Source organism: Echinops telfairi, unplaced genomic scaffold (genome assembly GCF_000313985.2).
Source record: "Echinops telfairi isolate 266 unplaced genomic scaffold, ASM31398v2 ScPeMD7_7400;HRSCAF=8409, whole genome shotgun sequence".
Classification (NCBI taxonomy): Eukaryota; Metazoa; Chordata; class Mammalia; order Afrosoricida; family Tenrecidae; genus Echinops; species Echinops telfairi.
This window is the reverse complement of record NW_022111300.1, coordinates 20,517,287-20,544,377: the sequence shown is the minus strand read 5'-3', so window position 1 is coordinate 20,544,377 and position 27,091 is coordinate 20,517,287. Positions and strand designations below refer to the sequence as shown.

The window sequence follows — 27,091 nt, the reverse complement described above, 5'->3', positions numbered from 1 at the left end:
CCTGAGGAAGGCGGAGAGCCACTGCTCTAGACAGACTACACGGCACTGTTGTACTTATGTGCCTGCAAGTCTATTCGGACTTGTGGTGAGCATGTGGGCCAGCGTACCATTGTCCCTTACTGTGTGACAGAAGGAGATGCCCAGGAATCTTCTCCCATGGAGGGATGGATGCTTTCAACCACTGCCTTCTTTTTGTTTTGTTTTTTATATAGCTGGTGGCCTTTGTGTCTTTGAGCTTTAGTTACTCCTAGAGGGTGAAAATAAACAATCTCACTTAGTTGACATATGAAATTCAAGCACAATTAGCATAATAAATGCAAACTATCCCAGCTAGCACACCACCTGTCAACAGGATAAAATGCAATTTAGTCTGAAATTGAATTCCACAGTTCCTTATACTAAGAAGTCTTTCCTCATGTTCTCAATCTGTGTAACTGTTTGAAAGACTGAATCAAACATGCCTTTACCTATTCAACTTCACTTCTAACTGAGAGCCGCCAATGTCTTTTTTTTCTTCTGTGTGCAAATTACACTTTGTGGCTTTGTTTATGTCTTATATTACTATTTATATATGGACCCTGGGTCTCTTTCATGTAGCCCTGTTCCTTACGTTCTCTGCTTCTTAGCTTTTTCATCTCTGTATTCCTCATAGCGTCTTACTCACCAGCGCTGTTCAGTGCATGTTCAATTGCCTTTCATGGAAATTGTGGAATGAGTGAATTAACAGACATGTACTAATGTGCTGCTTGGTGGTAGAAATTCGTTGGGAGATAAACTAATCTTTATGCGCTAGTCAGCTATGTGTTTTACCATCTCCAACAATTTGCATTTCAATTTGAAAAGCAACTTCTACCTAAAAATCTCACCTGATGCACTTGAATTCTTCAAGGAGATGTCTTGTTTCCTAAAGGAGATAGCGATAACATTTCATGTTCATTTGGTTACCTCGTGAAACACTAATTCTCTTCTAGTTGGCAACTGGTGTGAATAGGTAGTAATATTGATATATATGACTTGAATTGATGTCGAGTTTGAGGTTTCAAAGTTAACCATTTGGGGGTCATTTCGTTACAAATAAAAGCAGGTTATTTTCATTGATAACTAGGTTCATCTTGTGTCCTACTCAGAGGTTTTCCAGGTGGGCATCAACGAAGCTGAGCCTCTAAGTACCAACTGCAATTCACACACATCTGTGAAATACCACTATGAAAGGCCAATCGTGTTCTAAAATTAAGTCTTAAGGCAGGGACCATTAATTAATAAATGGAATATTTATAATCAAAGCCTAGATGAAGGTTAATTGGCTCATTCTCTATGTTTTTTAAAAGCACAGAGACATTCTTTTGGGCTCTTTTATCTATTAGTTACGAGAGTCCCAGTAACTAGCAAGTCCAAGGGTTCCCACCCAGCTGCACTCATGGGTTCCAAAGCCGGGATTTGCCACCTCCCATTGCATAATGATGCTTCTCCTGTGTGTCGGCTAACCTCTCAGAGAATTCCTTGCTCCCTAGTGGGAAAGCATTTCTAAGCCTGAATTGTTAAATCTCACTCTCCCGAAGCTCTCTTCCAGCCCCAAGTTCTAGTTCCCATAAAACGATTTTGACGTTGTGAGAACCCTATGTCCCCCTCTTTGTTCAATCACTGGGAACAAGACCAGGGGTTCCTCTGAATGCTTGTCCAGGACAGAGTCACGTGGCCAGCGCCAGCCCAGTGGGGCATTCCCTTTCCATGGTCTCTGAAACCATGTGGGATTCAGGGGAGACAGGTGAATCACAACTTTAATCCTCCTCTACAGCCCCATCTGAAATCTTGCATCATGTGCTTCAGAATTCAGGCTTTTCAGATTGGAGGAACACGACAGGCCTCCTATGGTGTTTACGGTTTGCCAGTCACAGTCTGAAGGGGGGATTACCTCATATGCAGACACAGTAAGACGTCTCAGGAAGTTGGCTAAAGAAAACTACCAAAATCCAGGTCAGTTTTGCTGCCAACTGGATCTACACTACGTTTAAAAAAGATACCTTTCTCTTTATGCAATGTTCAAATGTCAGAGTGGCAGATAAAAGGTTATGAAACGAATAAGGATACTTCATGGCCCATCTGCTGCTTTTTTCTGAAGTACTCCCTTTAAAGTAAGTACCTACTTGTGAAGTAAACCCTGTAATGTGTGGGACAGTACTGTCATTATTTGGATTCATATTTTTGTGTGTGGCACATTTCATGACATATGGAAAGTGCTCATTAAATATATTTGTGGAATAAATACATGACAGTTACAGGGGATTCTTGTACTTAGTTTCAAGGAATTCTAACAACTACCCCATGTTGTTAGGGGATTATTTTTCTTACTAATAACGTATTGGCTAAAATTCAGTTTCTTCATTGATAAAAACAGTAGTGAGATCCATTATGTATAACTATAATTTATCATTTAAATAATGTGTTACTTCACATATATTATTTAATTAATTAAAAATAAATACAACAATATCACAAAAAGAGTCACCCTAATAGCATGTAACAGCTTCCAGGAAACTTTGCAGATCGGTCCAACTCAGTTGCAAAACTGTTCCTTTATTCCATTGATGTCTATGATTGGAGCCACCTGGTTAATTTAGGACTATAGATAAACACTGATGATTGGATCATTTGCTGTAATTACATTGAAAGAGAGCATTCTATTTACAATCTGGAGTAGATATCACAGTTACTCCCAACAGGGCTTTGTTTAATGTTTGATTACAACCATACTTAAGCATTAGAGTCTAGAGCAATGGTTCTCAACCTTCCTAATGTTGTGACCCTTTAATATAGTTCCTCATGTTGTGGTGACCCCCCAACCATAAAATTATTTTTGTTGCTACTTCATAACTGTAATTTTGATACTGTTATTAATTGTAAGGTAACTATCTGATATGCAGGATGTATTAGGTGACCCCTGTGAAACGGTCATTTGACTCCCAAAAGGGTCGCGACCCACAGGTTGAGAACCACTGGTCTAGAGTCATCTTAACCTGTGATAAGAAATGTACATTCGCTAATAATTATCTGTATGTACTCATGTCAGCTTTCACCGCTTTGATGTTTACTGTCAAAAATTTGCAGCATCTTTGAAATAAAGCAGAAATTCAGAATATTGCAAAGTGAGCTGGTTTATAATTTTACAACCAAAGAAATAAGACAGATCTTGAGTTTGTGGTGATACATTTCCATGCATACATAAGGAAGTACACATTTACATGGTGCCAACAGCAATCACATCTTAAGCCCCCAATTAAAATGTGACTTTTTAAACTCCAATGGCATTGTGTGACAGTTTAGCCATCTGTTTAATGACACAGCCACTACTGATTTGAATGTAGATAATTACTACGCTGAGAACAGTGCTGGGGAAAGATCAACTCAGCTCCTATTTGAAAATGACAGTTAATTATGAGCAGATAATTAGTGAGGAGTGGTTAGCATTACCATATATCCAAGGAAAGAAATAGTTAGCAAATCTCCCCCGTGTAAAGTGTACATAAACTTTGAAATCATGATTTTAAAATCGACTAAAAGTGATGCCTAAGCATCTTCATACCTAGTGCAGTTATATTCAAAAAGAAGCACTGCTCTTCATAGATAATCGTATTAAACTCTTTACATTTGAGATTTTTTAGTGTCAAAATATTCTTATGTCAAACAACTGCATGCAATTTTTGTCATTTATGGCCCCTTTACTGATATTAGCGGGGTGGGGTGGGGGAGGTCTTCAGCATTTTTCCTGATAGAATCCATGACTAAAGCCCTTAATACAGTCTGTAATTGTCTTCCAAGGACACTTGCGGTACAGTGGTTACCCGCAATATGCAAGATCAGGATCAGCAGTTCAAAACCACCAGCCTCTCCGAGGGTGAATGATGGGATTTTTCTACTCCCCCAAAGAGTGATGGTTTTAGCAATCCACAGCAGCAGTTCTACCCTGCCCTAGCAGCTTGCTAGGAGTCAGTATGGACTCAGAGACAGTGAGAATTCTCTGCCAGGGAGACTCCAGAATAGGCTCTCAGCTTTCAGAGGTGGAACGAAAGGAGAGTGCAGGCGAAAGTAATTCAGGGAACCCAGCAGAAATAATCATTTAAATTTTGTTACGGTAAAATTAAAAAGTCAGTCTTATAAAGAGCAGCTGGGAATAGATAAAAGGACAAATTGTGGTGGAAAATTAATCAGGCCAGAGGCTCTCATTTTCCATTCTTTACAATGAGGCACAATATGATTGGGCTCGGTGCCTGTGCGGAGCCTTGGCGTGCATCGTCGGCTCCCAAGTCGTCGGACCAGAGCTTTCTTGTGACACAGGAAGGCCTGCACTCCTCTGCCTAGCTCCCACAGCCTCGTTTTCAGACATAGAACTAAGTTTGCTTGTGTTTCATAGGCAGTCCCCAGTTTCTAAACAAGTTCTGTTCTGAAGCCTGTCTCTTAAGTCAGATGTAGACACAAATCTGACTTAGGTGCAGTTTATATCTTCCTTCAGTTAGGCACGGGTTTGTCGTAGCCTCACTGCCGGGCAGTTGATTCTGACGCGCAGTGATCCTATATGGGGTGTCTGAGGATTACAGGAGCAGAAAGTCTCTGCTTTCCCCCACACAGCATCGAGTGGATTTGAAACACCAACCTGTGGTTGGCAAGCTAATGCTTCAAACACCAGAGCTGTTTGTTTGAGTATACGGTATTTAGCAGACATTGTCTGCATAAAACACATTAAAGAAACACTTGCAGATATATTAAAATATCACCTAACCTAATAGAATACAAATCATCATAATGACGGTGTGGCCACCTGTCTCACTGCTCCCCAATGAATTCTGCACTTTGATTTATAGCCCCATCCAAAGGGCAATTTGGGCATCCTCAAGGGGTTAAAACTGGATTCGTTTGGAATGTGCTCTGATTTGGCGGTGGGGGGATGAAAAGATGTTTGAAGTGGCCATCACATTCATTGCAACTAGGTGAATGAGGTAAGATTTCCATCCCAAACCTCACAGTACAACCCTTGCAGGGACATTGTGGGAATTGGGGAATAAAATTCCTAGGCCCAATTTCCTGGCCTTTTTCTCACCAATGCATTTTTCTAGTCTCCTAAAACTTCCTCCAATACAGCAAATCCTCATGATTATCCTGTGTCTTTGAGGAAATCTATCAAGGTGGCCCCTTTGAAACCGGAAAACAAAATGAAAAAGAGGCACTGTAACCCTCTGCTTTGAATTTATTCGACCGAGCAGGTTCTGCTGGAAGTCACTGTTTGGGTTGGATCTTTTATTTATGCTAAGGAGAGTAAGACAGTGTATTACCGAGAGAACTTGTCTGTAGCTCGTTACAGATCACAGAGATATGTTTAAACTAAATAAAACAAGGAGCTCACTGCCATTGAGGTGATTCGGATGCACAGCACTCCCACAGAACACACGAGAACGACCTCTGTAGGTTTCCCAACCTGTAACTCTTGAGGGTCGTAGGCATGTTTTATTTAGAATAATTCTATGCATGTGTGAGCTAGAAACCCAGTAGCAATACTCTTTTGACTTATCCACGTATTTCTTAAACCGTAATACAGATTTTTTAAATGTGCCTTGCCTTTCTTGTCAATGAGCCAGAAACAGTTATTGTGATTACTATGTATACACTGAAAGGACTTTCGTGGTTCTGCTTTTTTATAGTTGAGAACAACAGTGCATATGTAAGGATGTTTTCTAAAATGTTTTATCATCTCAGTAATTAGTTAATATACAGTTATAAGGCATACAACAGAATATAGGAGAGAGAAATAATTAGGTGCTGGAAAGCCAGAAACCTGAGTTCTAGAGCCTCCTTTATCCTTTGGCGAATTACATAATCTATCTGGGCTTCATTTCTCTCCAACTTTAAAGGAGAAACGTATACTCTATGATTTCTATGGCCAGTTTTCAAAATATGATTTTGGTTTTGCAGGTAAATTGAGGTGAACCCTAATTTCAAAATTTTTACTTAGCTGAATTTCAAAAATGCTAGTTGGCTTTTGAATTTTAGTGTTGACAAAGAACATTAAATATAACATAGTTTGCCAGGTGAATGGGTAAATCTATCTTAGAAATACATCCAGTATGTTCCTTAGAAGTGAGGAGGACCAGAATCAACCTCCTTCATTTTTCACACAATATTCGAAGGGCCCAGTCCTTGGAGAACACCATCGTGCTTGATCCAGGAGAGGGTTGGTGAGAAAGAGGAAGATCCTCCTTACCATAGATTGGTGCACCAGCTGCAACAGTGAGCTCAAATATCGCAAATACCTGTGTGGATACCACAGCACCAGGCAGCGTGTCCTTCTATGAGTTAACACAAACTGGATGGCACCTGCTCACAACACTGGGAGTGAAATCTAATATTTTCCAATCTATTTTCCTACTTGTAGGAAAGAATGTGTAGCAACTTCATCTTGATTCCCTCAAATCAGGAAATCTTAAGTTATCAAGTGACTTTTAGAAATCTAGTTTCATTCAACAGTGACATTATCCCAGTATTAGAAAAGAATTTAAAATATTTAGGAAGGGCCCAATTCTCCCTAGCTTTCCTCTTTTTTCTCACAAGGAAATTGAATACATTTTAGTGCACAGCACTTTTAATGTTCAAGTAAAAATAGTTCTCACTTCATTGTATAGATTAAACATTAATTAGAAAAGAAATGATAATAAATAATCATAATTAAAGGAATATTTCACACAGTTTAGTCTTCATATATAATAATTTTATTTTAATATGTTTAATAAACTTATTTTAATATGATTTAGTAGGTTTAATAAAAGTATATCACTTCATAGGAATAGAATGGAGATACCTGATTAAAACGGAGAGAATTAATGAAAAATAGTAATGAATTTTAGTAGTATTGTATGTACGTTTGCTGAACTCAGTTCTTGGAAGGAAATAAATGGTCCAATAATGCAGTCCTATAAAGATGTTAGTTAGCTTTTCCACTAAATAAGGCTAACTGCAATTGAATATTTTTCACAGTGGAATGCTCTAATGCCTCCCATTTTTCCTAACACATTTCCATTTTAAATGTCTCTTTAAAAGGATTTTATTGGAATCAATCACAATGATCTACATATAGCGCCCTCCCAGGGGGATGGACAACAGAAAAGTGGGTGAAGGGAGACATCTGTTAGTGTAAGACATGAAAAAATTATTATTATTATTATAAATTACCAAGGGCTCAGGGAGGGAGGGGAAAAATGAAGAGCTGACACCAAGGGCTCAAGTAGATTAAAAAAATTGTTTTGAAAATGATGATGGCAGCAAATGTATGGATGCGCTTGACACAATCAATGTATGTATGGATTTCTATGAGTTGTATGAGCCCCCAATAAAATGATAAAAAATTCAAATATATAGCTTTGATGAAAAAAAAAAGGATTGTATTTGTTTCTAGGGCTACCTTGAGCTGCATGGGAATTCCAGAAGGATTTATTGTACTCATGTGGAAGTTGTACATGGATCAAGAGGCAATTGTGTGAATAGAACAAGGAATACTGCATGGTTAAAAATTAGGAAAGATGTGTGCTAGGGGTGTATTGTCTCATCATACTTTTTCAATCTGTGTGCTGAGAAAATAATTGGAGAAGCTGGCTTGTGTGAAGCAGAATGTGGCATCACGATGGGAGGAAGGTGTGTTAACAACCTGCAGTACGCAGATGACACACAGGTCTCTGGTCTGGGAGAAAGAGTTCTAGAAAGCAATTTCGGACAAAGGACCAAACAACTTTCAACAAAAGGTGCTGTCAAAACTGGACATTCTTCTGCAGAAGAATGAAAGAGGAGCCATACCTCCTTCTACATACAAAACAAACTCAGATGGATCAAAGACCTAAATATAAATCCAGATCTGTAAAGACCATAAATAAGAAAATAAGGACCAACTTAAGGACTCTAAGCAGGGTATAGGCATACTATTAAACAAAACACAAGAAACACATACAGGAGAAGACAAAATAGAGTCTATGACCTACTGAAAATAAGACACCCATGTGCATCAAAAGATTTCATCTAGAGCAGCGGTTCTCAACCTTCCTAATGCCAAGACCCATTAAAACAATTTCTCATGTTGTGGTGACCCCCCAACCATAACATTATTTTTGCTGCTACTTCATAACTGTAATTTTCCTACTGTTATGAATTGGGCAACCCTTGTGAAAGATCGGTCAGCCCCCAAAGGGGTTGCGACCCACAGGTTGAGAACTGCTGCTCTAGAGAATAAAAAGAGAACCCACAGACTATGGGGGTTGGGGGGGGAATTCTATAGGAAACTCCAACAGCTCAGCAAGAAACAGTGAGAAATGCACAAAGACAGGAACAAAGAGTTCAGCAAAGAGAACATCCAAATGGCCAACAAACACATGAAGAAATGCTCACGATTATCTGAGCTAGCCAAGAGATTCAATGCTCCAGCTATCCGAGAGATTAAAATTAAAATACTGATGAGAAACCGCCTAACGGCAACAAAGACAACAAGTTCAAAAATCATCAAACAAATACTATAAAGAGTGCAGAAAGATCGGAACCTTATCACTGTGGGTGGAAATCACTGGAAAGCAGGGTGGTGCCATTGAAGCCCTCCCTCTTTTCCGCTGCCCCTCCATTTTACCAAGCATCATGTCCTTCTTCAGGGAGAAGGGTCCAGCTGTGAGATTTTGCTATTCTTTACATTGAGTTGTCATCCACACTGGAGGCTGAGCCCCTTTGGCTTCTTAAGCCAGTGCTGCAAGTCCTCTTCACTTTCAGCGAGCAAGGTGTGTCATCTGCATATCGCAGGTTGTTTGGGAAGCCTTCCTCCAATCCCAAAGCCACATTCTTCTCCATATAATCCAGCTTCTCTAACGATTTGCTCAGCCTACAGATTGAATAAGTATATTGACAGGATACAACCTTGTCACACATCTTTCCTGATTTTTAAACCGGGCAGTGTGCCCTTGCTCTATTTGCAAAGCCACCTTTGGCCATTGACAAGTTCCTCATGAACACAATGAAGTGTTCTGAAATTCTCATTCTTCTCAAGTTTATCCATAGGTCTGTATGACTATGGATGAACACACAGCTAAATGCCTTGACATTGTCAATAAAACACAAGTAAACATCTTTCTAGTATTCTATGCTTTCAGCCAATATATTCATTTGCTGTCAGCAATAATATCCCTTGTTCCATGTCCTTTTTGGAAACTTGCCAGAACCTCTGGCCACACTCTGTCAATGTACTGCTGTGATCATTGTGGATGATATATTAGACAGGGTTCTCTAGAGAAACAAAACCAGGACAGTAATGGTTTTATATATATTTAGATAGATAGATGATTGATAGATAGATAGATAGATAGATAGATAGATAGATAGATAGATAGATAGATAGATAGATAACATAAGAAAGAAACAATCTATAAAGCATTATAAATGGCTCAGTGCAACTCACTTGAGACAGCTGGCAGTCCTTCAAGTCTTGAGAGCCTCCAGGTAGTCCCCTGTAGAGCAATTTAGTTTGTCCGGCCACAGGCAGCCAACAGCAAGGCAGATAAATCACCAACAGTCAGCCAGATGACAGGGTCCGACAATCCCCAGCTCAATAGATGTATATTCCTGTAGCATGGCAAAGCAGGTCTTGAAGGAACCTCAAATTACAGTGGTACAGTCCACAGGTTAGGTGTGCCACAGGTAGTGTAGCTTGCAAATTGAGTCAGAGAACAAGCTAAGGCAACCGCACACTGGTCTGATCATCAAAGAGCAAGAGACAAGAAAGGCGAGGCTCACCAAGCCATTTATCTCTCCGCCCTTCAATTAATCCCACATGTGTTCATTGGCCATGTTGGCACAATAAACCTACCTTTCACAGATGATCTTAAGCAAAATTTTACCTGCATGTGAGATCAATGATTTTGTTCTATAATTGAAGCAGTCTGTTGGGCCACCTTTCTTTGAAAATATGGATCTTTTCATTAAGTTGGCCATAGATGATTAAGCACTTCCAGTGCTTCGTCAGCTTGTTAAAATATTTCTATTGGTATTGCATCAATTCCTGAAGCTCTGTTTTTGGCTAATGCTTTCAGTATAGTTTGAACTTCTTTCTTCAGCACTGTTGGTTCTTGCTCAGAAGCTACCTCCTGAAACGCTGGACTGTCCACTAGTTCCTTTTGGTGCAGTGACTTCGCCTTATGCTTCTTGCATCATTAAATATTTTGCCCAAGAAATCTTTGAAGATTGCAACTCAAGGCTTGAGGTTTTTTTCTAGAGTTGATTCAATTTAAGATAAGCTGAGGGTGTTCTTCCCGCTTTGGCTTTCTAATTCTAGGCCTTCACGCATTTCATTACAATATTTGGGTTTGTCTTCTTGAGCTGCCCTTTCGCATTTTCTACTCGCTTCTTTGACTTCATCATTTCTACTATTTGCTTTAGCTACTCTACTATTAGGAGCAAGTTTCATACTGTCTTCTAACATCTGCTTTGATCTTTTCTTTTTTGCCTGTCTTTTAAATGACTTTTTGAGTTCTTCATGAATGATGTTATTAATGACCTCCCAAACCTTATGAAGTCTTCTGTCATTTGCATTCAATGCATCATACCTCTTCTTAAGATGTTTTTAAAAATTCAGCGTTATAAACTCAAGGTCATATTTTGGCTCTCGTGGACTTGTTTTGATTTTCTTCAGCTTTGTTCTGATCTTATATACGCGCATTTCATGGTCTGTTCCACAATCAGCCACTGGTCTGCTTTTAACTGAAAATATTGAGCTTCTCCACTGTCTCTTTCCATAGATGTAGTCAATTTGATTTCTGTATATTCCATCGAGAATTCCATGTGTATCGTGGCCTTTTGTGTTGAAAAAAAAAAAGGCATTTGCTATAAACAAATAAAATCAAGGTTGCACTCTTGGAAGGTTGCTAAGTAGCTTAAATTGTTGAGTACAAAATTGATTATCTAAAATGTGGACCTCCATCTAATTCACAGTAATATATGTATGTATATATATAATGGTGGGACAGGCATAGGATTGACAATGCCATTCCTGAAGGCAGAAATTGGAAGGAAATGGCAGTAACAGGACCAAAGAAGTAGAAAACGCAGCAGGGCTAATTCTACTAAGTATCCTGGTCTTGGAATAAGCCTTTATGACTGCATGCTCTGACCTCCTAGCCCTCTGGGCCCACATGCTGTGGGGGTTAAAGGTCCTGGCCTACAGAGTGAAGGCCCCAGCCCCTGGAATCAAGCAGGTGACTGTGCTGCAATCAAGCAGGCAGTCGCTCAGGAGCACTGGTGGTGTAGTGGTTACGAGTTGGGCTGCCATCTTGATGGTTGGGCAGTTCGAAACCACCAGCAGCTCCAAGGGAGAAAGACTGGTCTTTCTACTCCTGTAAATAGTTGCAAACTCAGCAACCAACAGGGAGTCTCTATGAGTCAGCTTGGACTGTGTGGCAATGAGTTTGGTTTGGTTTGGTGGTGAAGTAGTTAGACCTTGGGCTACTTACCACAAGGTCAGCAGTTTGAAACCAACAACCACTCCTTGTGAGAATGACAAGAATTTCTATTCCTGTAAATAGTTTGGAAAAACTGTCTGGGGGTTGTACCTTGTCCTATAGAGTTGATATGAGTCAGAAGTGAGTCCATGGTCATGGATTTGCTTGGACTTTGGTTTGGTTCTCTCAGTTTGATATGACAGTGTTTCTGCTGAGATAAGGGTTAATTCCACACACGAGCAATGAATAGCTTTAGCAAAGAGTTGTCCAACCTCCCCTTGATATTCTCTCAGGAGCATGCTTCCTTGATTTCTACATGAAATGACGTTTTCCAACTTTTATTTAGTGGAGGCACAAATCATTCCTCAATTTGTGTCTTTTTTCTTGTATATGACTACAAACAAGAAGAGACCTGACTGCACCTTCCACACATTGCTTAGAAATCTCCTCAGCAAACTTTTAAACATATCATTTGAAAGTTCTGCTACCCACCACAAAATATCCCAACATAATTGAGGCTCAGTCATAGGCAGTTTAGAACAATGTATTCTTTTCTCCATCCTCCAGTAGCATGTTCACCATTCCCTTTTAAATCTTCCTGAGAAACTCATCTTATGTCCACATTTCTACCTACACAATGATATTATATATTCTCTAAGGTGATAGACACTTTCTAGATAATTTTCCTCACTTCACTTTTATCCCTTATCAGAATGCCTTTGAAGTTCATAACTCTACCAACACCCTCTTTGAGTAACCAAGGTTTTAGCCTATGAAACACTTCAAATGGCTGCCAGCCTCCATCCATTACCCAACTCCAAAGATGTGCCACGCTTTTAGCCTTTGTTACACCAGCACCTCTCTTTCCTGTACCAAAGCCATATTCATTTCCTTGATCTTCTATCACAAATTGCCACAAATTGGGTGACTTTTAAGAACAGAAATGCATTGCCTCTCAGACCTGGAGGCTGTTATTCAAATTTAGGGTGTTGGCAGTCCGTGTTCTCTGCTAGGCTTTGGGGAAATAGAACTGTCTGTGTTTTCCAGCTTCTGGTAGCTGCAGGTGTTCCATATCTTGCAACTGCAGTATAGCTTCCTTGTCACATGACCACTTTCCCTAGGCCCATCTCCGTCATTCTTCCCTTTTTTATGGGACATCACTCAGGTGAATAACTTACTCTCCTGTTACTGCACTACTAATATCTTCAGAGACTTATTCCAAGCAAGTCATGTTCCTACGCACTAGGGGTTAGAAATCCAATGCAAATTTTGAGGCACTCAATTCAATTTATTACAGATGTCATTACCTATGTACCCCGTTTCTATATGGTATAGATTATCATTTTGCAGCAAGCAGTAGCCATATTTTAAAGAGATACTTACTTTGTAGCTTAATAGTTTATTTGGATCTGGGCTACTTTATTCAATATTAATGAACTAGAAAATGAAACAAAGAAATAGCATGAATCTTGAAATTATATTCCTCTCTTTTAAAATATTTTTAAAGGTTGAGTTCATTTGATCTTCTTCTCTGTTCTTAAGGCACAGCCCTCCTAGTAGTTTCCTCCTCACGACTCTTTTCTTGCATTCTCCCCTGCCACTTGCTGGCCTTTCTTCTTTTCCATTTGCTTACACACATTTCAAGTGTCCTGGATAGTCTCCCAGAGAGGAGTGGCCTTGCCTTCTTGTCCAAGCTTTCTAGGCATCACTTAGGGACCTCACAGGGGAACTAGGAGAGGATTTTACCCAATGTGTGTCCTAGCTTCTGGCCTCCAGAGCTTGTTTTGGAGGTGAATGTCATGGGGAAACGTGCTGAGGCAGTTTCAGAAAATGCTTCCTAGTTGACAACAGGCCCACATGTGGTCTTTTTCTGCGCTACACAAACTCCACTGGGAACTGTGTGTGAAAATACCACAGTCTAGGGGAAGCTAGTCTAGTGTATTGTTTCTGTCAACAGTTCAATTTCTCTTTGCAGATGTGCCTTCTATATGCAGGCCTCAGCAAAATGAACCAGGCACATTAAGGAGTGGTCAAGGTTATTTACTTTTTTTTTTTTAAGTTGTTTGGAGGCTTTGAATAAATAACATCTGTACACATTTGCCACTGCGGTTTTGAGTGAACCGGTAGGGCTGCAATGCCGGTGTGTATGCTGGCTTCCCCAAAGGTACCCTGCTCTTGCAATTTCATCTAATTTTGCTGTCTCATTTAATTTTCATGTTATTTTTTATCTATCATTTACTTATCTTAATTTAAAATGCTCAATATCATTAAGCACTTCATCTTTCAGTAAGATGATTTGCATGTAATTATGGGAGAAATAATAGAAAATTTTGTATGATTATCACAAATGATATGGAGAGTTGTAAACAATTTGTAGTTAATTAGGAGCTTAGTTGGAAGATTAATTAATTTCTGTGTGGGCTACATAGAAGATAGGGTCTTACAATTATCTATCAAACTACTAACATTACTGATATTTTAGAAAAGGGGACAAAACATTTGTATGCAGCACACAGACATAGGCAAACACCACATGCACACACTGAGGCCTCACATCTAAAATACCAAACTTTTGGTAAATTAAAATTGCCCTCGGGCAGATTACTTTAATTTATGAACGCAGTTATTTTTAAAGCATTTTAATCACCCCAAATCCATTAGAGCTTACACTGTAAATACTCTTATTTCACAGAAGAACTGTCTGAAAGGGTTTGAGTATCTGTTGGTTTTTACAATTATGTTCCATCCCTGCCACTCATTTTTGTTGTGTTGTGTTGCGTTGTGTTTGTCAAAGCTTCAGATCAGGTTGAACTGCTTCAGTCTTGGCTGACGGCATGGACACTGGGACCAATCATAATTTGGCAAGTGTAGGCAGCTGGAAGAATCACCTGCCTGGGAAGTACCATGGGCCAAACCCTGGAATGGGAGACTCAGAAGTCCTGCTGTGGGATGGGATTTTTGTCCAAAGCAACACGTGGCTGCCATTTTTGAGCAAGGCATGCCATGCAGGTGATTTGGTTGCTATGCAACACACATGCTGCCCTTCTTCTCTGAGAGGGAGAGTGAGAGTCGAGCAGGTCATTGCCTCATATCCCCCCCCTCACCCCCATTCTGGTTATCTGTTACTGTGCAGACATCCATAGTTTGCAAATTACAGTCCACCCCAATTTCACTTCATCAACTATAGCTGAATCAGGAAGAACTGACCGGGAGAGCTGGCGGCAGTTAAAAACAGCACGATGCTAGGTGGCATAGTGGGCTACCATGCACTGCGCTGCTAATCAAAAGGTTGGTGGTTCAAAACCAACAGCTTCTCTGCGGGAGAAAGATGAGGATGTCAGCTCCCATAGAGAAGTAGTCTCAGAGCCCCCACAACAGTTCTACCTGTTCTATCGGGTCACCCTGAGTTGCAGTCAACTCAGCGGTAGTGAGTTTTCGTTACATGTCCTGCAGTCATGGTAGGGTTTTGATTTTGATTTGCAGAATTCAGTCAGCTCCGCTTACTGGCCCAAATGAACTCGTTTTAAGAATGGAACTGTGGGGTGGATGATGACTTTGTGCAGCAACCACAGTTTTAACCTCTAACTAGTTTTCATTTTCATCTTACAATTTCCATTTCCTCCCTGAATTGAAATAAGTTCAGTTGAAATCAACGATTCTTCTTGCACGCATTGGTGGTCCTGTGAGCGCTTCTGAGAATAGCAGTGTTCCGTTAATGATACTGTTAATAATTTTCCTATCTTTTTTTCTCTTCTTTTTTAGTCTCGACCTATTCCTTCCCACCTTACTTCAGCAGTGGCTGAGAGTATCTTGGCTTCAGCCTGTGAGAGCGAGAGTCGAAATGCGGCCAAGAGAATGCGCCTGGACAAACAACAGGTACGACGGATCTCACGGCCGATGTCCCCCAGCGACAGTCAATTGTCACTGGATTTGTGTAGGGGAGTACAGGCGGAAGTGAATCCTAAGAACCCTGGGGGTGACTGTGTGTCTTTGTCTTAAGAACTTAGGTTTGAAAAGATGCACAAGATCAATGCAGAGCAACCCAAAGTAATGAAAACTGGACGAGTGTAAAATTAATGAGTTAAAATTCTGTTTGATATCCAGTTTGAAGGCAGAATGGTTATTTAAATAAGAAGTTATAAGTGATCATTTACAACAGTCTTGTACTTTGACCGAAACGTTGATGATCAGGACGTCACCATTCATATTCATTTTGAATGAAATGGAACCTCTCTTTAATTTCCCTTGACCTTCTGTCAAAAGCCAATAGAGTATGTGGGGGGTGGTGAAAATCTCAATATCTTAAAAAGGGGAAATATCATTGTCCCGGGCAAACTTTCTTCAGTATTTAATAATGTTTTTTATACCAAATAGATATTATCTTTCTATTTCTAAAAGGAATCTATGGTGTGTGTGTGTGTGTGTGTGTTGTTGTTGTTGTTGTTGACTGGTGTTTAAATAATTTGTTGAATGGTGTTTCACTCAGTGTTCCTCTTGATTTATCTGTGCTTTTCTGTTTCTCAGATTTACCGTTTTTCTCAGTTCTCTTTTCCACCCTCTTTCTTAATTATCCACAAATTAACTAAATTATAATATTTTCTATACATAAAGTATGTTGTGTTGTGAATTTTTGTAACAAAGGAGGTAGGTGTTACATTTTTATAATTGAGGTTAGAATGAGTGGCAAATAATTAAGTTAGTACAATTTTGAGAGCCAGTGGGCTTCAAAGGGAAAAGGAAACTAAAGATTCAATCGCATTGTGTTTCTGTCACTAGTATTGAGTAAATTCTGTCTCTTGGCGACCCCAGTGCACAGCATAGAAGGAGGTCTTTTAAGGATGTGACGCTTTGTAACCAGATTACCAGGCCTATCTACTGAAGTGCCCTGGGAGATTTAGAAATATTAACTTCTCAGCTCATGGAATGCTTAACAATTAGCACCCAACCACCTTTTTCCATGCTAGACTTATAACATTTCAACATACTTTGGAATATAATCATCTTATATTTTTTCATCATTTTATTGAGGGCTCATACAACTCTTATCACAATCCATACATACACCAATTGTGTAAAACACATTTGTACATTCATTGCCCTCATCATTCTCAAAACATTTCCTCTCCACCTAAGCCCTTGGCATCAGCTCCTCATTTTTGCATCTTGTATTTTTATGTGTCCATGATGGAAATGGCACATACCATTAATCCTAAACATTGGAGAAGATGCAGCCCATAATTCAATAAAGATACAGCATTCACATTGGATCAAAAATATATGAAAATGCCAATTTTGAGTTTGCTAATCATTCTTTGACACATATTTTTGCACAGATATGCCCTTAGTAGAGACTTGTAGTATTAGTATACCAATAAACTTTATTTCACTTCAGATAAACTACCCACTGAATACAGTACTATAAAGTATAGGGATTAAGAGTGCATCATCTGCAGGGAAGTAGATTTGCTGTTTATTCTCAGCTCTAGCTTTATATCTATGTGTTTCAACAACATTATAGCTCTCTGTACCTCCATCCCTTCATATGTAAGAATAATAACATTATGAATTCTATCAGATTATTCTAAGAATTAAATAGCACTCATGGTATGGCCTTCACATTTTGCATGTGAATGCATACAGTAAACCTCAGAAATTTAGCTGAGAAAAGGAGATTTTGACTGACAACCCTCTTTTTTCCCTCACTGAATTGGTATCAGTAAAATTGGAAAGACACAGAAATGATGCTATATTAGACATAAGATTTGAAATCAAACAAAGTCTATTTGAGAAAGTAATCATACTTCTAGAAATTAGGATAGCATTCTGGAAGATGGAGAGGCTCTGCTGGTGGTCATTAAGTTATATGAGTATATACCACCTTGTCTACAGCCCAATCGAGAATATTTGTACAGTGTACCTATAGTTTATGAAGTCAGTCATGACAGAACTAATTCATGCTAGTTGGACCCACTGTGTCACTCTGTTCAGTAGTCCCCAAAGATGGTCATGTCCTGTTTTAGGTGGTCCAAGCACGTAGACATTAACAGCTAAATCTTTCACATGTGGGAGGCAAATACAACATTTATAGAGTTATGGTAAGGACTAAATGAGGTAATTCAAAAGCATATTGTATTTCATATGATTTTTAACGATGTATTAAATTCACTATCTGCTAGAACACCTCAAGTAGTAGTAAACTCCTTATATCGACGGACAGATATCTACCTGAGCTACTTTGAGAGCTAGCATGGTTTTGTGGTATTTTAAATTAACCCCAGATTTGCTCCCTCTGATTTGCCAGTGAAGAATAACTATAGTAATAATAAGGAGAAAGACTTCCTAGGGCAGAGATGGGCCTGGGAGGGGGAAGCAATGATCCTAGAACCTACTTCCAGTAGAAACTGCCCCTCTTTTAATTTGTGTCTCCTGGCAGTCCTTTGTGAGCAAGTTTGCCATGTGGGAATGAGGAATGCTCATGATCACCTCCAGACAGGAAGGTGATAGGTGCCGCAAAGGTTTCAAAGGCTTGAGATGGATGCAGGCTAAGGATGCACCATCATTAAATGCTGAGCCACTAACCAAAAGGTCGTGGTTTAAAGCGCTCTGCAGAAGAGACTGGGCAATCTGCCCCTGTAAACGTCACAGCCCACGGCAGCCGACGGCAGCCCACAGGACTCTTAGACGCTGCCCCAAACGTTCACCAGGAGTCGGAATCAAGCCAATGGCACTCAGTAACAACAGAGCAGAAATGATAAGAATACAATGTATGAGCAAATGGTGGAAGCATCTTAACCACGTTAAACTTTTTTTTTTTCATTTACTATTCTGGCAACCCCATAAGGGTAGATATTATTATTCTCATTTACATATGGGGACATTGAGGCTTTCCAAAGCTGAACTTGTCCGGCACTGAGCCAGTCAGGGTACAAATGTGATTAGGTGAGCTTCACCCTGAAGATCCTTCCGTTATCATGTCTTTTCAATGACTACGTCTCAGAGGAAAATCCACGTCTTGTAACAAACTCTTAGGACTCCTATTCTTTCTGCCTCAACTCTCAATATTACCTGCAGTGCATTCTCTTGCTGGAAAATCATCTTCTTTTCTTCGTGAAGATTGAGCACCTTACCTTCATAGCAAATCAGGCTCCCCGGGAGTCAAATGATTCCAAGTAAGAAATTGTTGACTGGCTAATTTTGTCTGGAAAAGGTTACAGACTTCCTCAAAATATTTCCTTCCCTTGATCTCTGTTTTCTGAGCTATGTCTTCTCACTGTGATTGCTGTCAATTTCATTTATTTGTTATTTCATACGAAGACTTTTTTTTTTCTTTACAGACTTTTTTTTAAACCGGATAATTTTATTTCACAACAGAGGAAGGGGTTAACGTGGGAGGAGTCCTTCTTTAAAGAGAGCAAATTACCTTTTGTCCTAGTAGACCCATCCAGAGCTCTCTTGGGTTTCAGCAATGAGATCATCCTTTTCTCTGCCCGTTCTTGTCCCTAGTCACAGCTCGTAGGTTTCATCAGTGATTGAGAGTGCCCCTGACTTCATGGTGCCCTCACTTTTTGTGGGTGCATAAACATTCAACCCCTGGATAGTTGAAAAGCTAGCTTGTGTTAAACCACACCATCTAACGGCATCCTTCCCAACACTAGCCTCTGGTCGAGCTGTGATGGTGCCAGCCATTCAGAGCTTATGAAGCTTTATGAATAGGATGTTAGAAAGCTCCTTGAGATCTGACCATGAAAAGCTTTGTGGGTGTGTTAAACAGATTATTTCATGTGTCCACCTTGACTCACCTCCAGAGAAGGCTTGTTGGCATGCACCTCAGGCCTGGAGCTTGCCAGTGGTAAGGACAGGTTCTTCCCCTCCCCCCCCTTCATCAAGTGTCACATTGCACCAAAATGAGGTCAGTCTCTGATGAGTTAGAAAGTACACGCCACATTCCTTTACTGTGAACTTGAAATTCTGGGAGGTATATGTTATCTAGGAAAATCTCCCTCCCTTTGAAAGTTCAACAAGTTGAATAAAGTCAGCGGTCACTCTTACAATTTGGCAATGTAGCTCTGGGGGGATGGGGGTGGGTGTTTCTTTTTCTCCTCCTCCCTTTATTATTTGAATACCACTCCTTCTTTAATCTCCTCAAGACAATGCCATCTCATCGTTCTTGATGGCAATTCACTGAAACAAAGAGGAAGAGGCAGAAAGAGAGAGATTCAAACCATCGACTGGCTGACGATGGATTGGTTGATTTTCTGTTGGGTAATAAATACAAAGCCAATATGCATTTTGTTCCTAGGCCTGCTGAGAGGGCAAGGCTCAGAGGAATCTGGGGGTTTCTTTCCCCGTGTCTCCCTTGTTGTTTTAGGTAAATTACTTGGTGGTTCAATAAAAAGGGATACAGAAATCAAAGAGTCTAGGGATTCCCAAACAATGGCAGAACGACAGGCACTGTTCCCGTGAAGGACGAAGTGGCCTGGGTGCTGGCTGACAGAGGAGAAATTAGTGGTAGGCTCTGATGTACATGGTTGACTTGGAAAAGGGCACAGTGGGCGATGGGTCTGGCAGACTGTGGTCGATGCTATACTTACTGAAACGTGAGGAAGAAGACAAAAACATTGAAAGGTGATATGTTGCTAAGTTTTAAAAATAATAATAGTTGCTGGTAACCCAGAATGAACGCATTTGTTCAGGATAAAAACAGCCCCCATAGGTCTGTGACATATTTTCTTCCATAGCGTTGAACTCACTGTGACCTGTATTTGTGTTTCTTCATGGGTTGGCTCATATTCCCGTAGAGTACTACTAAGTGCGCATATTTCAGAGTCTCTTCTGACATCCACTCTGATATTTTCTTCTTTTCCTGACTTGTGGATGACATGTTGCTTCTCAGAATGTTCTGGCACAGCTTATCAGGTCTGTCAACAGTGTCCAACACAGCAAACCTCTTATTTTTGTTGGTTTTGTTTTTTAAAGACCATTTTAATGGGGCTCTTACAGTTCTTATCAGAATGCACACATCAATTATATCAAGCCTCTTTGTACATATGTTGCCATCATGCTTTTATAAATATTTACTTTCCGTTTGAGACCTTGGTATTTAGCTCCTCTTTTTTCCCTCTCTCCCCCATTCCAATCCTGCCAGGGGATGAACAACAGAAACTGAAACCATGTGGGAAGGGAGACAACGGTCGGTATAAGAAAAGAAAATAATAATCATTTATAATTTATCAAGGAATCACTAGGGTTGTTGGCAGTCCTCTCTGTGCCTCAGCAGCTCCATGCGGGTGGGGACCTCAGCCTCCGGCTTGGTGTGCCTATGTGGAGTCTAGGCCGACTGCCTCTTTCTTTGTCCTTCTTGGTTTGCTTCTGTGTGGGCATGGTAGGTTGGTTCCTTAGGTTTAGTGTCGTTCTCTGCGGCAAACTCTTTCAGGGTGGGGGTCAGGGTGGTTCTGGTTGCAGGGAGGGGATGGACCAATCAGGGTACAGTAGAGGACTAATGGGCCAGGCAATATACCTCTGATCCCTTGAGGCCTCCTCACCCCCCACCCACCTATCCTGACCCCAGTGCGACTTCCCACTCTGGACTGGATGGAAGCATGTACATAGGTATGGACAAGAGATAAAACTCACAACACATGGAACCCAGGAACAGGAATGGGTATCAGGGTAGCGAAAGGGTCGGGAGAAGTTGGGGAGAGGTGGGGTGGGAGGGGGACGCTGATCATGATCACAATGAATGGCACTTAACCACACATCCCCAGCCATGGAAGAACAGCAGAAACCAGAGGGGAAGGGGGACAGCGGTCGGTGTGAGATTTGAAAATAATTAACAATTAATAATCTGTCAAGGGCCCGCCAGGGTTGGGGGGAGGGGGGGAAGAGAAGCTGATCCCAAGGGCTCAATGGAAGGTAAATGTCTAGACAAGAAATGTGGCGTGTATGTATGAATATGTTGGATACAATTGATAGATTGTAACGAGCTGTTAGAGCCCCCAATAAAATGATCAGGTATCAGGCGTCAAAGACAAAAAAAAAACCCATAACATTGTGAATGAGGGGGAGTGCAGAGTGGGGACCCAGGGCCCATCCGGGGGAAATTGGACATCCCCTTGCAGAAGGGTTGCAGGGAGGCGAGGAGCAAATCGGAGTGCAGTGTAGTAACGATGAAATATGCAATTTTCCTCTGATTCTTAAATGCTTCCTCCACCCCACTACAATGATCCCAATTCTACCTTACATATCCGGCTGTACCAGAGGAGGTGCACCGGAGGAGGTGCACTGGCACAGATAGGAACTGGAAATACAGTGAACTCAGGACAGATGAACCCCCCAGGACCAGTGGAGAGAGTGCCGATGGTGGGAGGGTGGAGGGAAGGAGAGGGAGAAAGGGGGAACAGAGGACAAGGTCTACATCCTGGGGGACAGACAGTGGAGAAGTGGGTGAGGGAGATGTTGGATGGGGTAAGATATGATAAAATAATAATTTATAAATTATCAAAGGTTCAGGGGGAGAGGGGAGTGGGGAGGGAGGGGAAAAATGAGCTGACACCAAGGGCTCAAGTGGAAAGTGGGTGTCGTAAGAATAATGAAGTCAACATATGTACTAATGTGCTGGACACAGATGATGTATGTACAGATTGTGATGAGTTGTATGAGTCCCTAATAAAATGATTATTTAAAACAACAACAACAACAACAACAAAACTCCATGGGCCAGTTCTACTCTGCCCTTTAGGGCTTCTATGAAGTGGCAACAACTTAACTGCCATAGATTTTTTATTGACCCAGAACACCAATTTTGTTTGTTTTTTTAAACTGAATCCAGTTTACAGCATCTAAACTTTTCTTTTGTTAGCAACATTGTTTTAAATATCAGCTCTCCCAGGAATAAGAAAGACTCTACATGCTTCCTAGTGTGGTGAATTTGTGGTACAAATCGTTCAAAGATGAATAATTATCATTGCTTTTAAAATATGGATTTCTTAATAATGAGTTCTTAAAACTGAGATACGAATCAAAGGAGAAAGTTGCCCTCTGTAAAGAAAAAAAGGATAATATACATACTAGCATTTTAATGATCAAATGTGTTGCTTTTAGAGAAGCACTTCTTCCAGAGCCTGCAGAAGCATTTGAGCAAGCTATTTAGGGCGCTGCTATGACAACTGTCCGGGGGCAAATGTCAGGTCAGCTCCCAGCATCTGTGTCTGGGGTGTAATTGCTTTGTCAGAAACCTAATAGCTGCTTTCTTTTCTCACTGAGCAGTGAAAAGCAAGAGTGACTAAAGAAGTAAATGTTGAGACATGCTTTAGTTATCTGTTCCCAGCCTACACTCTTGGTTCCTATCGTGTTGGATTTGTGATTTCCCCCCCCCATTCACCCCTGAAACTGTGGACTAGGATACCAGACCACATTATAAATTGCATCATTCACCCTAATGAATGTGTCTCTGATTTGCCACATATTATCATTTGTAGGCCTGAGCATTCCTGTCATGTTAGCGGGCATCTCATTAACAAACCCTTTCCCTCCCTAAATTTGAACATTTGCCTTGGAAAAACGATGATATCTAGTTCACCTATTGATATTTATAAAGAGTTTACTCTCTTTCCGTATATAACTGGGTCCCTTTGGAGAACCTCGTGATAATCAGCTAAGACTATATTAATCACATAGAGTAATGTAAAATTGTAGTGTCAAGGAATATTCCTAAAGACACTTAGAGGAATGGTGTTGTTAATGGCTGTCCATTAAGTTGGCCTCATATGCAGGGGGGTCATGTGTACAGTAGAATGAAATACTGCCCAACCCGCGCCATCCCCACGATCGGATGTGAATCAGGCTGTTAGGATCCATGGGGTTTTCACTGGCTTATTTTCAGAAGTACATGATCAGGTCTTTCCTCCTGCTTTAGTTCGGAAGCTCTGCTAAGACCTGCTCATCATCAAAGCAACATGCAAGCACCCAGAAACAGTTGAGTGGTAGCTGTGCTTGGGGTACAGTGGCTGGGAAGGGAGTCCATATCGTCTACACAGAGAATTGGAGAATTCTGCTAGAGAGCTACCACTGCCTATGTCTGTATTTCTATCCCCCAGCCCCCCTAAGATTGCACCATGCCTTCTTTGAATCTCCTCTTCCAGGCCAGGTGCTGGGAAGAAATTAAAATTCCTTACTCTTGTCATTAACAAGAATTGGCAACTAAATCCAGTTTTAAAGTCTATATTATGACCCGTGGGTTTTTGTCATGAAATGAAGATGCATTCATTAATTACCTTTCTGGAATATTTCCACAGAAAGTGAAAATAATAGAATCTTGCAAGGAGGCTAATGCTCAGTTGGCTACCTAGACTCCTTAGCTATATGCAAACACTCCATGATGGGGAGGCAGGAAATTAGCTAAGAGTTTCTTGAGACCAGTGGTCGCACTGTATTTAAATCATGAATCATCTCAAACTTCATAAATCTCTGTCTTTAGGAAGCACAGCCCAATTTGTCAAGCTATTATGTTATTTAACTTCATAATACATTTGTGACTATGGTCCAATTTCTTCAATATTCAGAATATTGTTTCATAGTGACTAATGAGTTTTAAAGTGGGAAGATTAAAGAGAAAATGTGGGGCAAGATATGAATAAATTATTTGGAGTAAATGATAAAAATTAATATATGTGGCATGAACAAAATATGCCAGACTCTTCGTTTATATGCTAAGCCTAAAATGCAATTAGTTTTAAAACAAATAGCAGTAACAAAGATGTTGTCTTCATGGAGAAATCTGCAAACCATATGTTTTCCTGACGTTGGCAGCAGAAACCGCATCAACATATGATGTCAAACTTTTCTGCCTGGATTCAAACCACCTCCTCATATCCGTCCATTTATTCACTTGCAATTAATAACATCCTAAGCCAAATATGTACCTAAAAATCAAACACAAACAAAATAAAACCCACCCTCTACTCCACTGGGAGAGTTCTCGATGAGACTTGTTGTTGTGAAGTGCCGGCGAGTTGGCTTTTTCACCTCTCTACCAAGTATGACGTTCTTTTACCCTGGGACTGGTGTCCCCGAACCATATGTCCCAATTACGTGAGAAGTCTCACTATCCTTCTGGCTGTCCTTCGAGATAGATCTCTTTGTTCTTTTTGTAGTCCATGGTAACTTCCCTATTCTTCACCAGCACCATAATTCATATGCATCGACATTTCTTCAGTCTTCCTTATTCAGTGCCCAACTTTCACATGCCTATAGGCCATTGGAAATACCATCGCTTGGGTCAGGCACACCTTATTTCTCAAAGTAACATCTCGGCTTTTCCATACTTTAAGGAGGTCTTGTGCAGGAGACTTAACCAATGCAATGGATCATTTGTCTCTTGACTGCTACTCCCATGAGCATTGACTGTGTCAAGACAAAAATCCTTGACACCTCAATAGTTTCCCCACTTTTCATGATGTTACATATGAATCCAGTTGTGAGGATTTTGGTCTTCTTTGGCTAATGCTTTCAAGGCAGTTTGAACTTCTACCTTCACTACCACTGGTTTTTGCTCAGATGCTACCTCTTGTAATGCTTGAGTGCTGACTAGTTCTTTTTGGTACAGTGATTCTGTGTATTCTTGCTGTCCTCTTTTGGTGCTTTGTGCATCATTCGATCGTTTACTCATAGAGTCTTTAAATATTGCAGCTCAAAACAAACAATCAAAAAACCAAACTCAAGTTGATGCCAACTCTTAGAGACCTGGTAAAACAGGGTGGAACTGCCCCAACGTTTTCCTGAGACTGTAACTCTATGGCAGTATAAAGCCTTCTCTGTGTCCCTCACTGTAACTGGTGGCTTTGAATTGCTGACCTTTCAGATTGCAGCCCAATGGATGCTTTTTTTTCTTTCATTTTTTCAGTTTAAAACATGCTGAGCTGTTCTTTCCTGATTTTGTGACTCTAGGTCTTTGCATATTTCGTTATAAAATGTTACTTCCTTTTCTTGAGCTGCTCTTTGAAAGTTTCTATTCCACTTTTAGACTTCATCCTATGTTCCATTTTCCTTAGCTGCTCTACCGCTAAAAGCAAGGTTCATGACCTCTCTGACGGTCCATTTTGTTTTTCTGTCCTTCCTGTCCTCTTAATGACAGCAGTCAATGAGACTGAAAACCCGAATTGTTAAGTAGAGTGGGTGCTGTAAAGACAAAACCCAAACCAAACTCATTGCCATTGAGTCGATGCCCACTTGTAGTCCAGAGTTACAGTTTTGGAAACCCAGAGGGGCAGTTCTACCCTGTACTATGGGGTCCCTATGAATTAATTGGATGGAAATGAGCAGAAAATGTAGCTTGTTCCCCACTTCATGAAGATCCCAGTGATGTCATCCCAAATTACCTTGCTCAGTTTTAGACTTTTCGTCCATATAAGATGGAAAATATCTGATCTACATGCCTCAGAGTATTATGAAATGCCTGAATACTTATGAATTCTTCAGATATAAACAAATATAAATGTGATATGTATATTTGTAGGTATAAACATAAATTCTATTCAGATATAAATTAATATATTATTATAGAAGGAAAATGTGTGCAGTAAAGAAAATTTTTAAACATATCCAGTCCCTTTCCTTTCGTTTTTTCTCAAGAATCTCAATTTTCCTCACAAGAGAGCTGCTATTTTTAACCCTCAAGACTCCGTTTGGAAATGCTTCATGAAATACCATTGCCTGGTTTTCTTCCTATAACATCTCTTTCATATAGAGATAGATGAAAGAAATTTTTAATTGTCTTGGGCAGTTGAAAAATCATATAATACACTTTAAAATATTTACCATTAAAAAGTTATCTTATAAGAACTCAAATTTGGTTTAATTTATATTTTAAATTTAGCCACTATACTAAGCTAAGGATGTAAAAACATAAACTTATAAAGAAATTATTTTGCTCACAAAAATACTAACAAATTTCAAGTCAAATAATCTTTTGTAAAGAGCAGCGAGAAAAGTTCAGTATATTCTAAATATTGTATCTGCATTATAGCTATCTATCCATTTTATTTTATAAATCTGTAAAATGTTTTAATTTTATGTAATTTTATTCTTCCATAGATTTTGTTTATGACTTTTCTATATGTTTTCAAAAATACAATGGGACAGATAATGTTTCCACATTTTTTAGGAATTAAAATAGGATTGTGACCATTTCCAATGTCTGTTCTGATCTAAGAGACAAATAAAGGTAAGTTTCCAAGAATCATAAGGTTTGCAATGAAGTTTCTTAAAATTGATTTGCTAATTTGTCTATAACTTCATGCTAAATAACTTAAGGCCATGATTCAATATCCTGGAGCCAGGGTCGCATAGTGGTTCTACGTTTGGCTGCTAATTGCAAGGTCAGCAGTTAGAAGCCAGAAGCCACTCTTCAGGAGAAAGACAGATTTCTACTCTTTCGGTAGAAATGTCTACTCTTTTGGTATTGGTTCAAAATCCACTTACATTATCCTTTTTCTGTTTTGTGGTAGTTATGTAATCTCCTGTCAATTTGAGGATTTTAAGATTGAGGGAGTGGAGTCTAGCCTATCAATCTGGTAGCCTCCTTGTGGGCA

General features: G+C 40.0%; 1 protein-coding gene across 4 annotated transcripts in view; it reads left to right on the top strand.

Moving 5' to 3' along the window:
* The window catches only part of NOL4 (nucleolar protein 4), a 387,938-nt gene that overhangs the window by 304,694 nt on the left and 56,153 nt on the right, over nt 1-27,091 (top strand). For all 4 annotated transcript variants that reach the window (XM_004702942.2, XM_004702941.2, XM_045296177.1 and 1 more), the window contains one exon: nt 15,267-15,380. In XM_004702942.2, the coding sequence (XP_004702999.1) occupies nt 15,267-15,380 (114 nt within the window). The remainder of the gene's footprint in view (nt 1-15,266; nt 15,381-27,091) is intronic.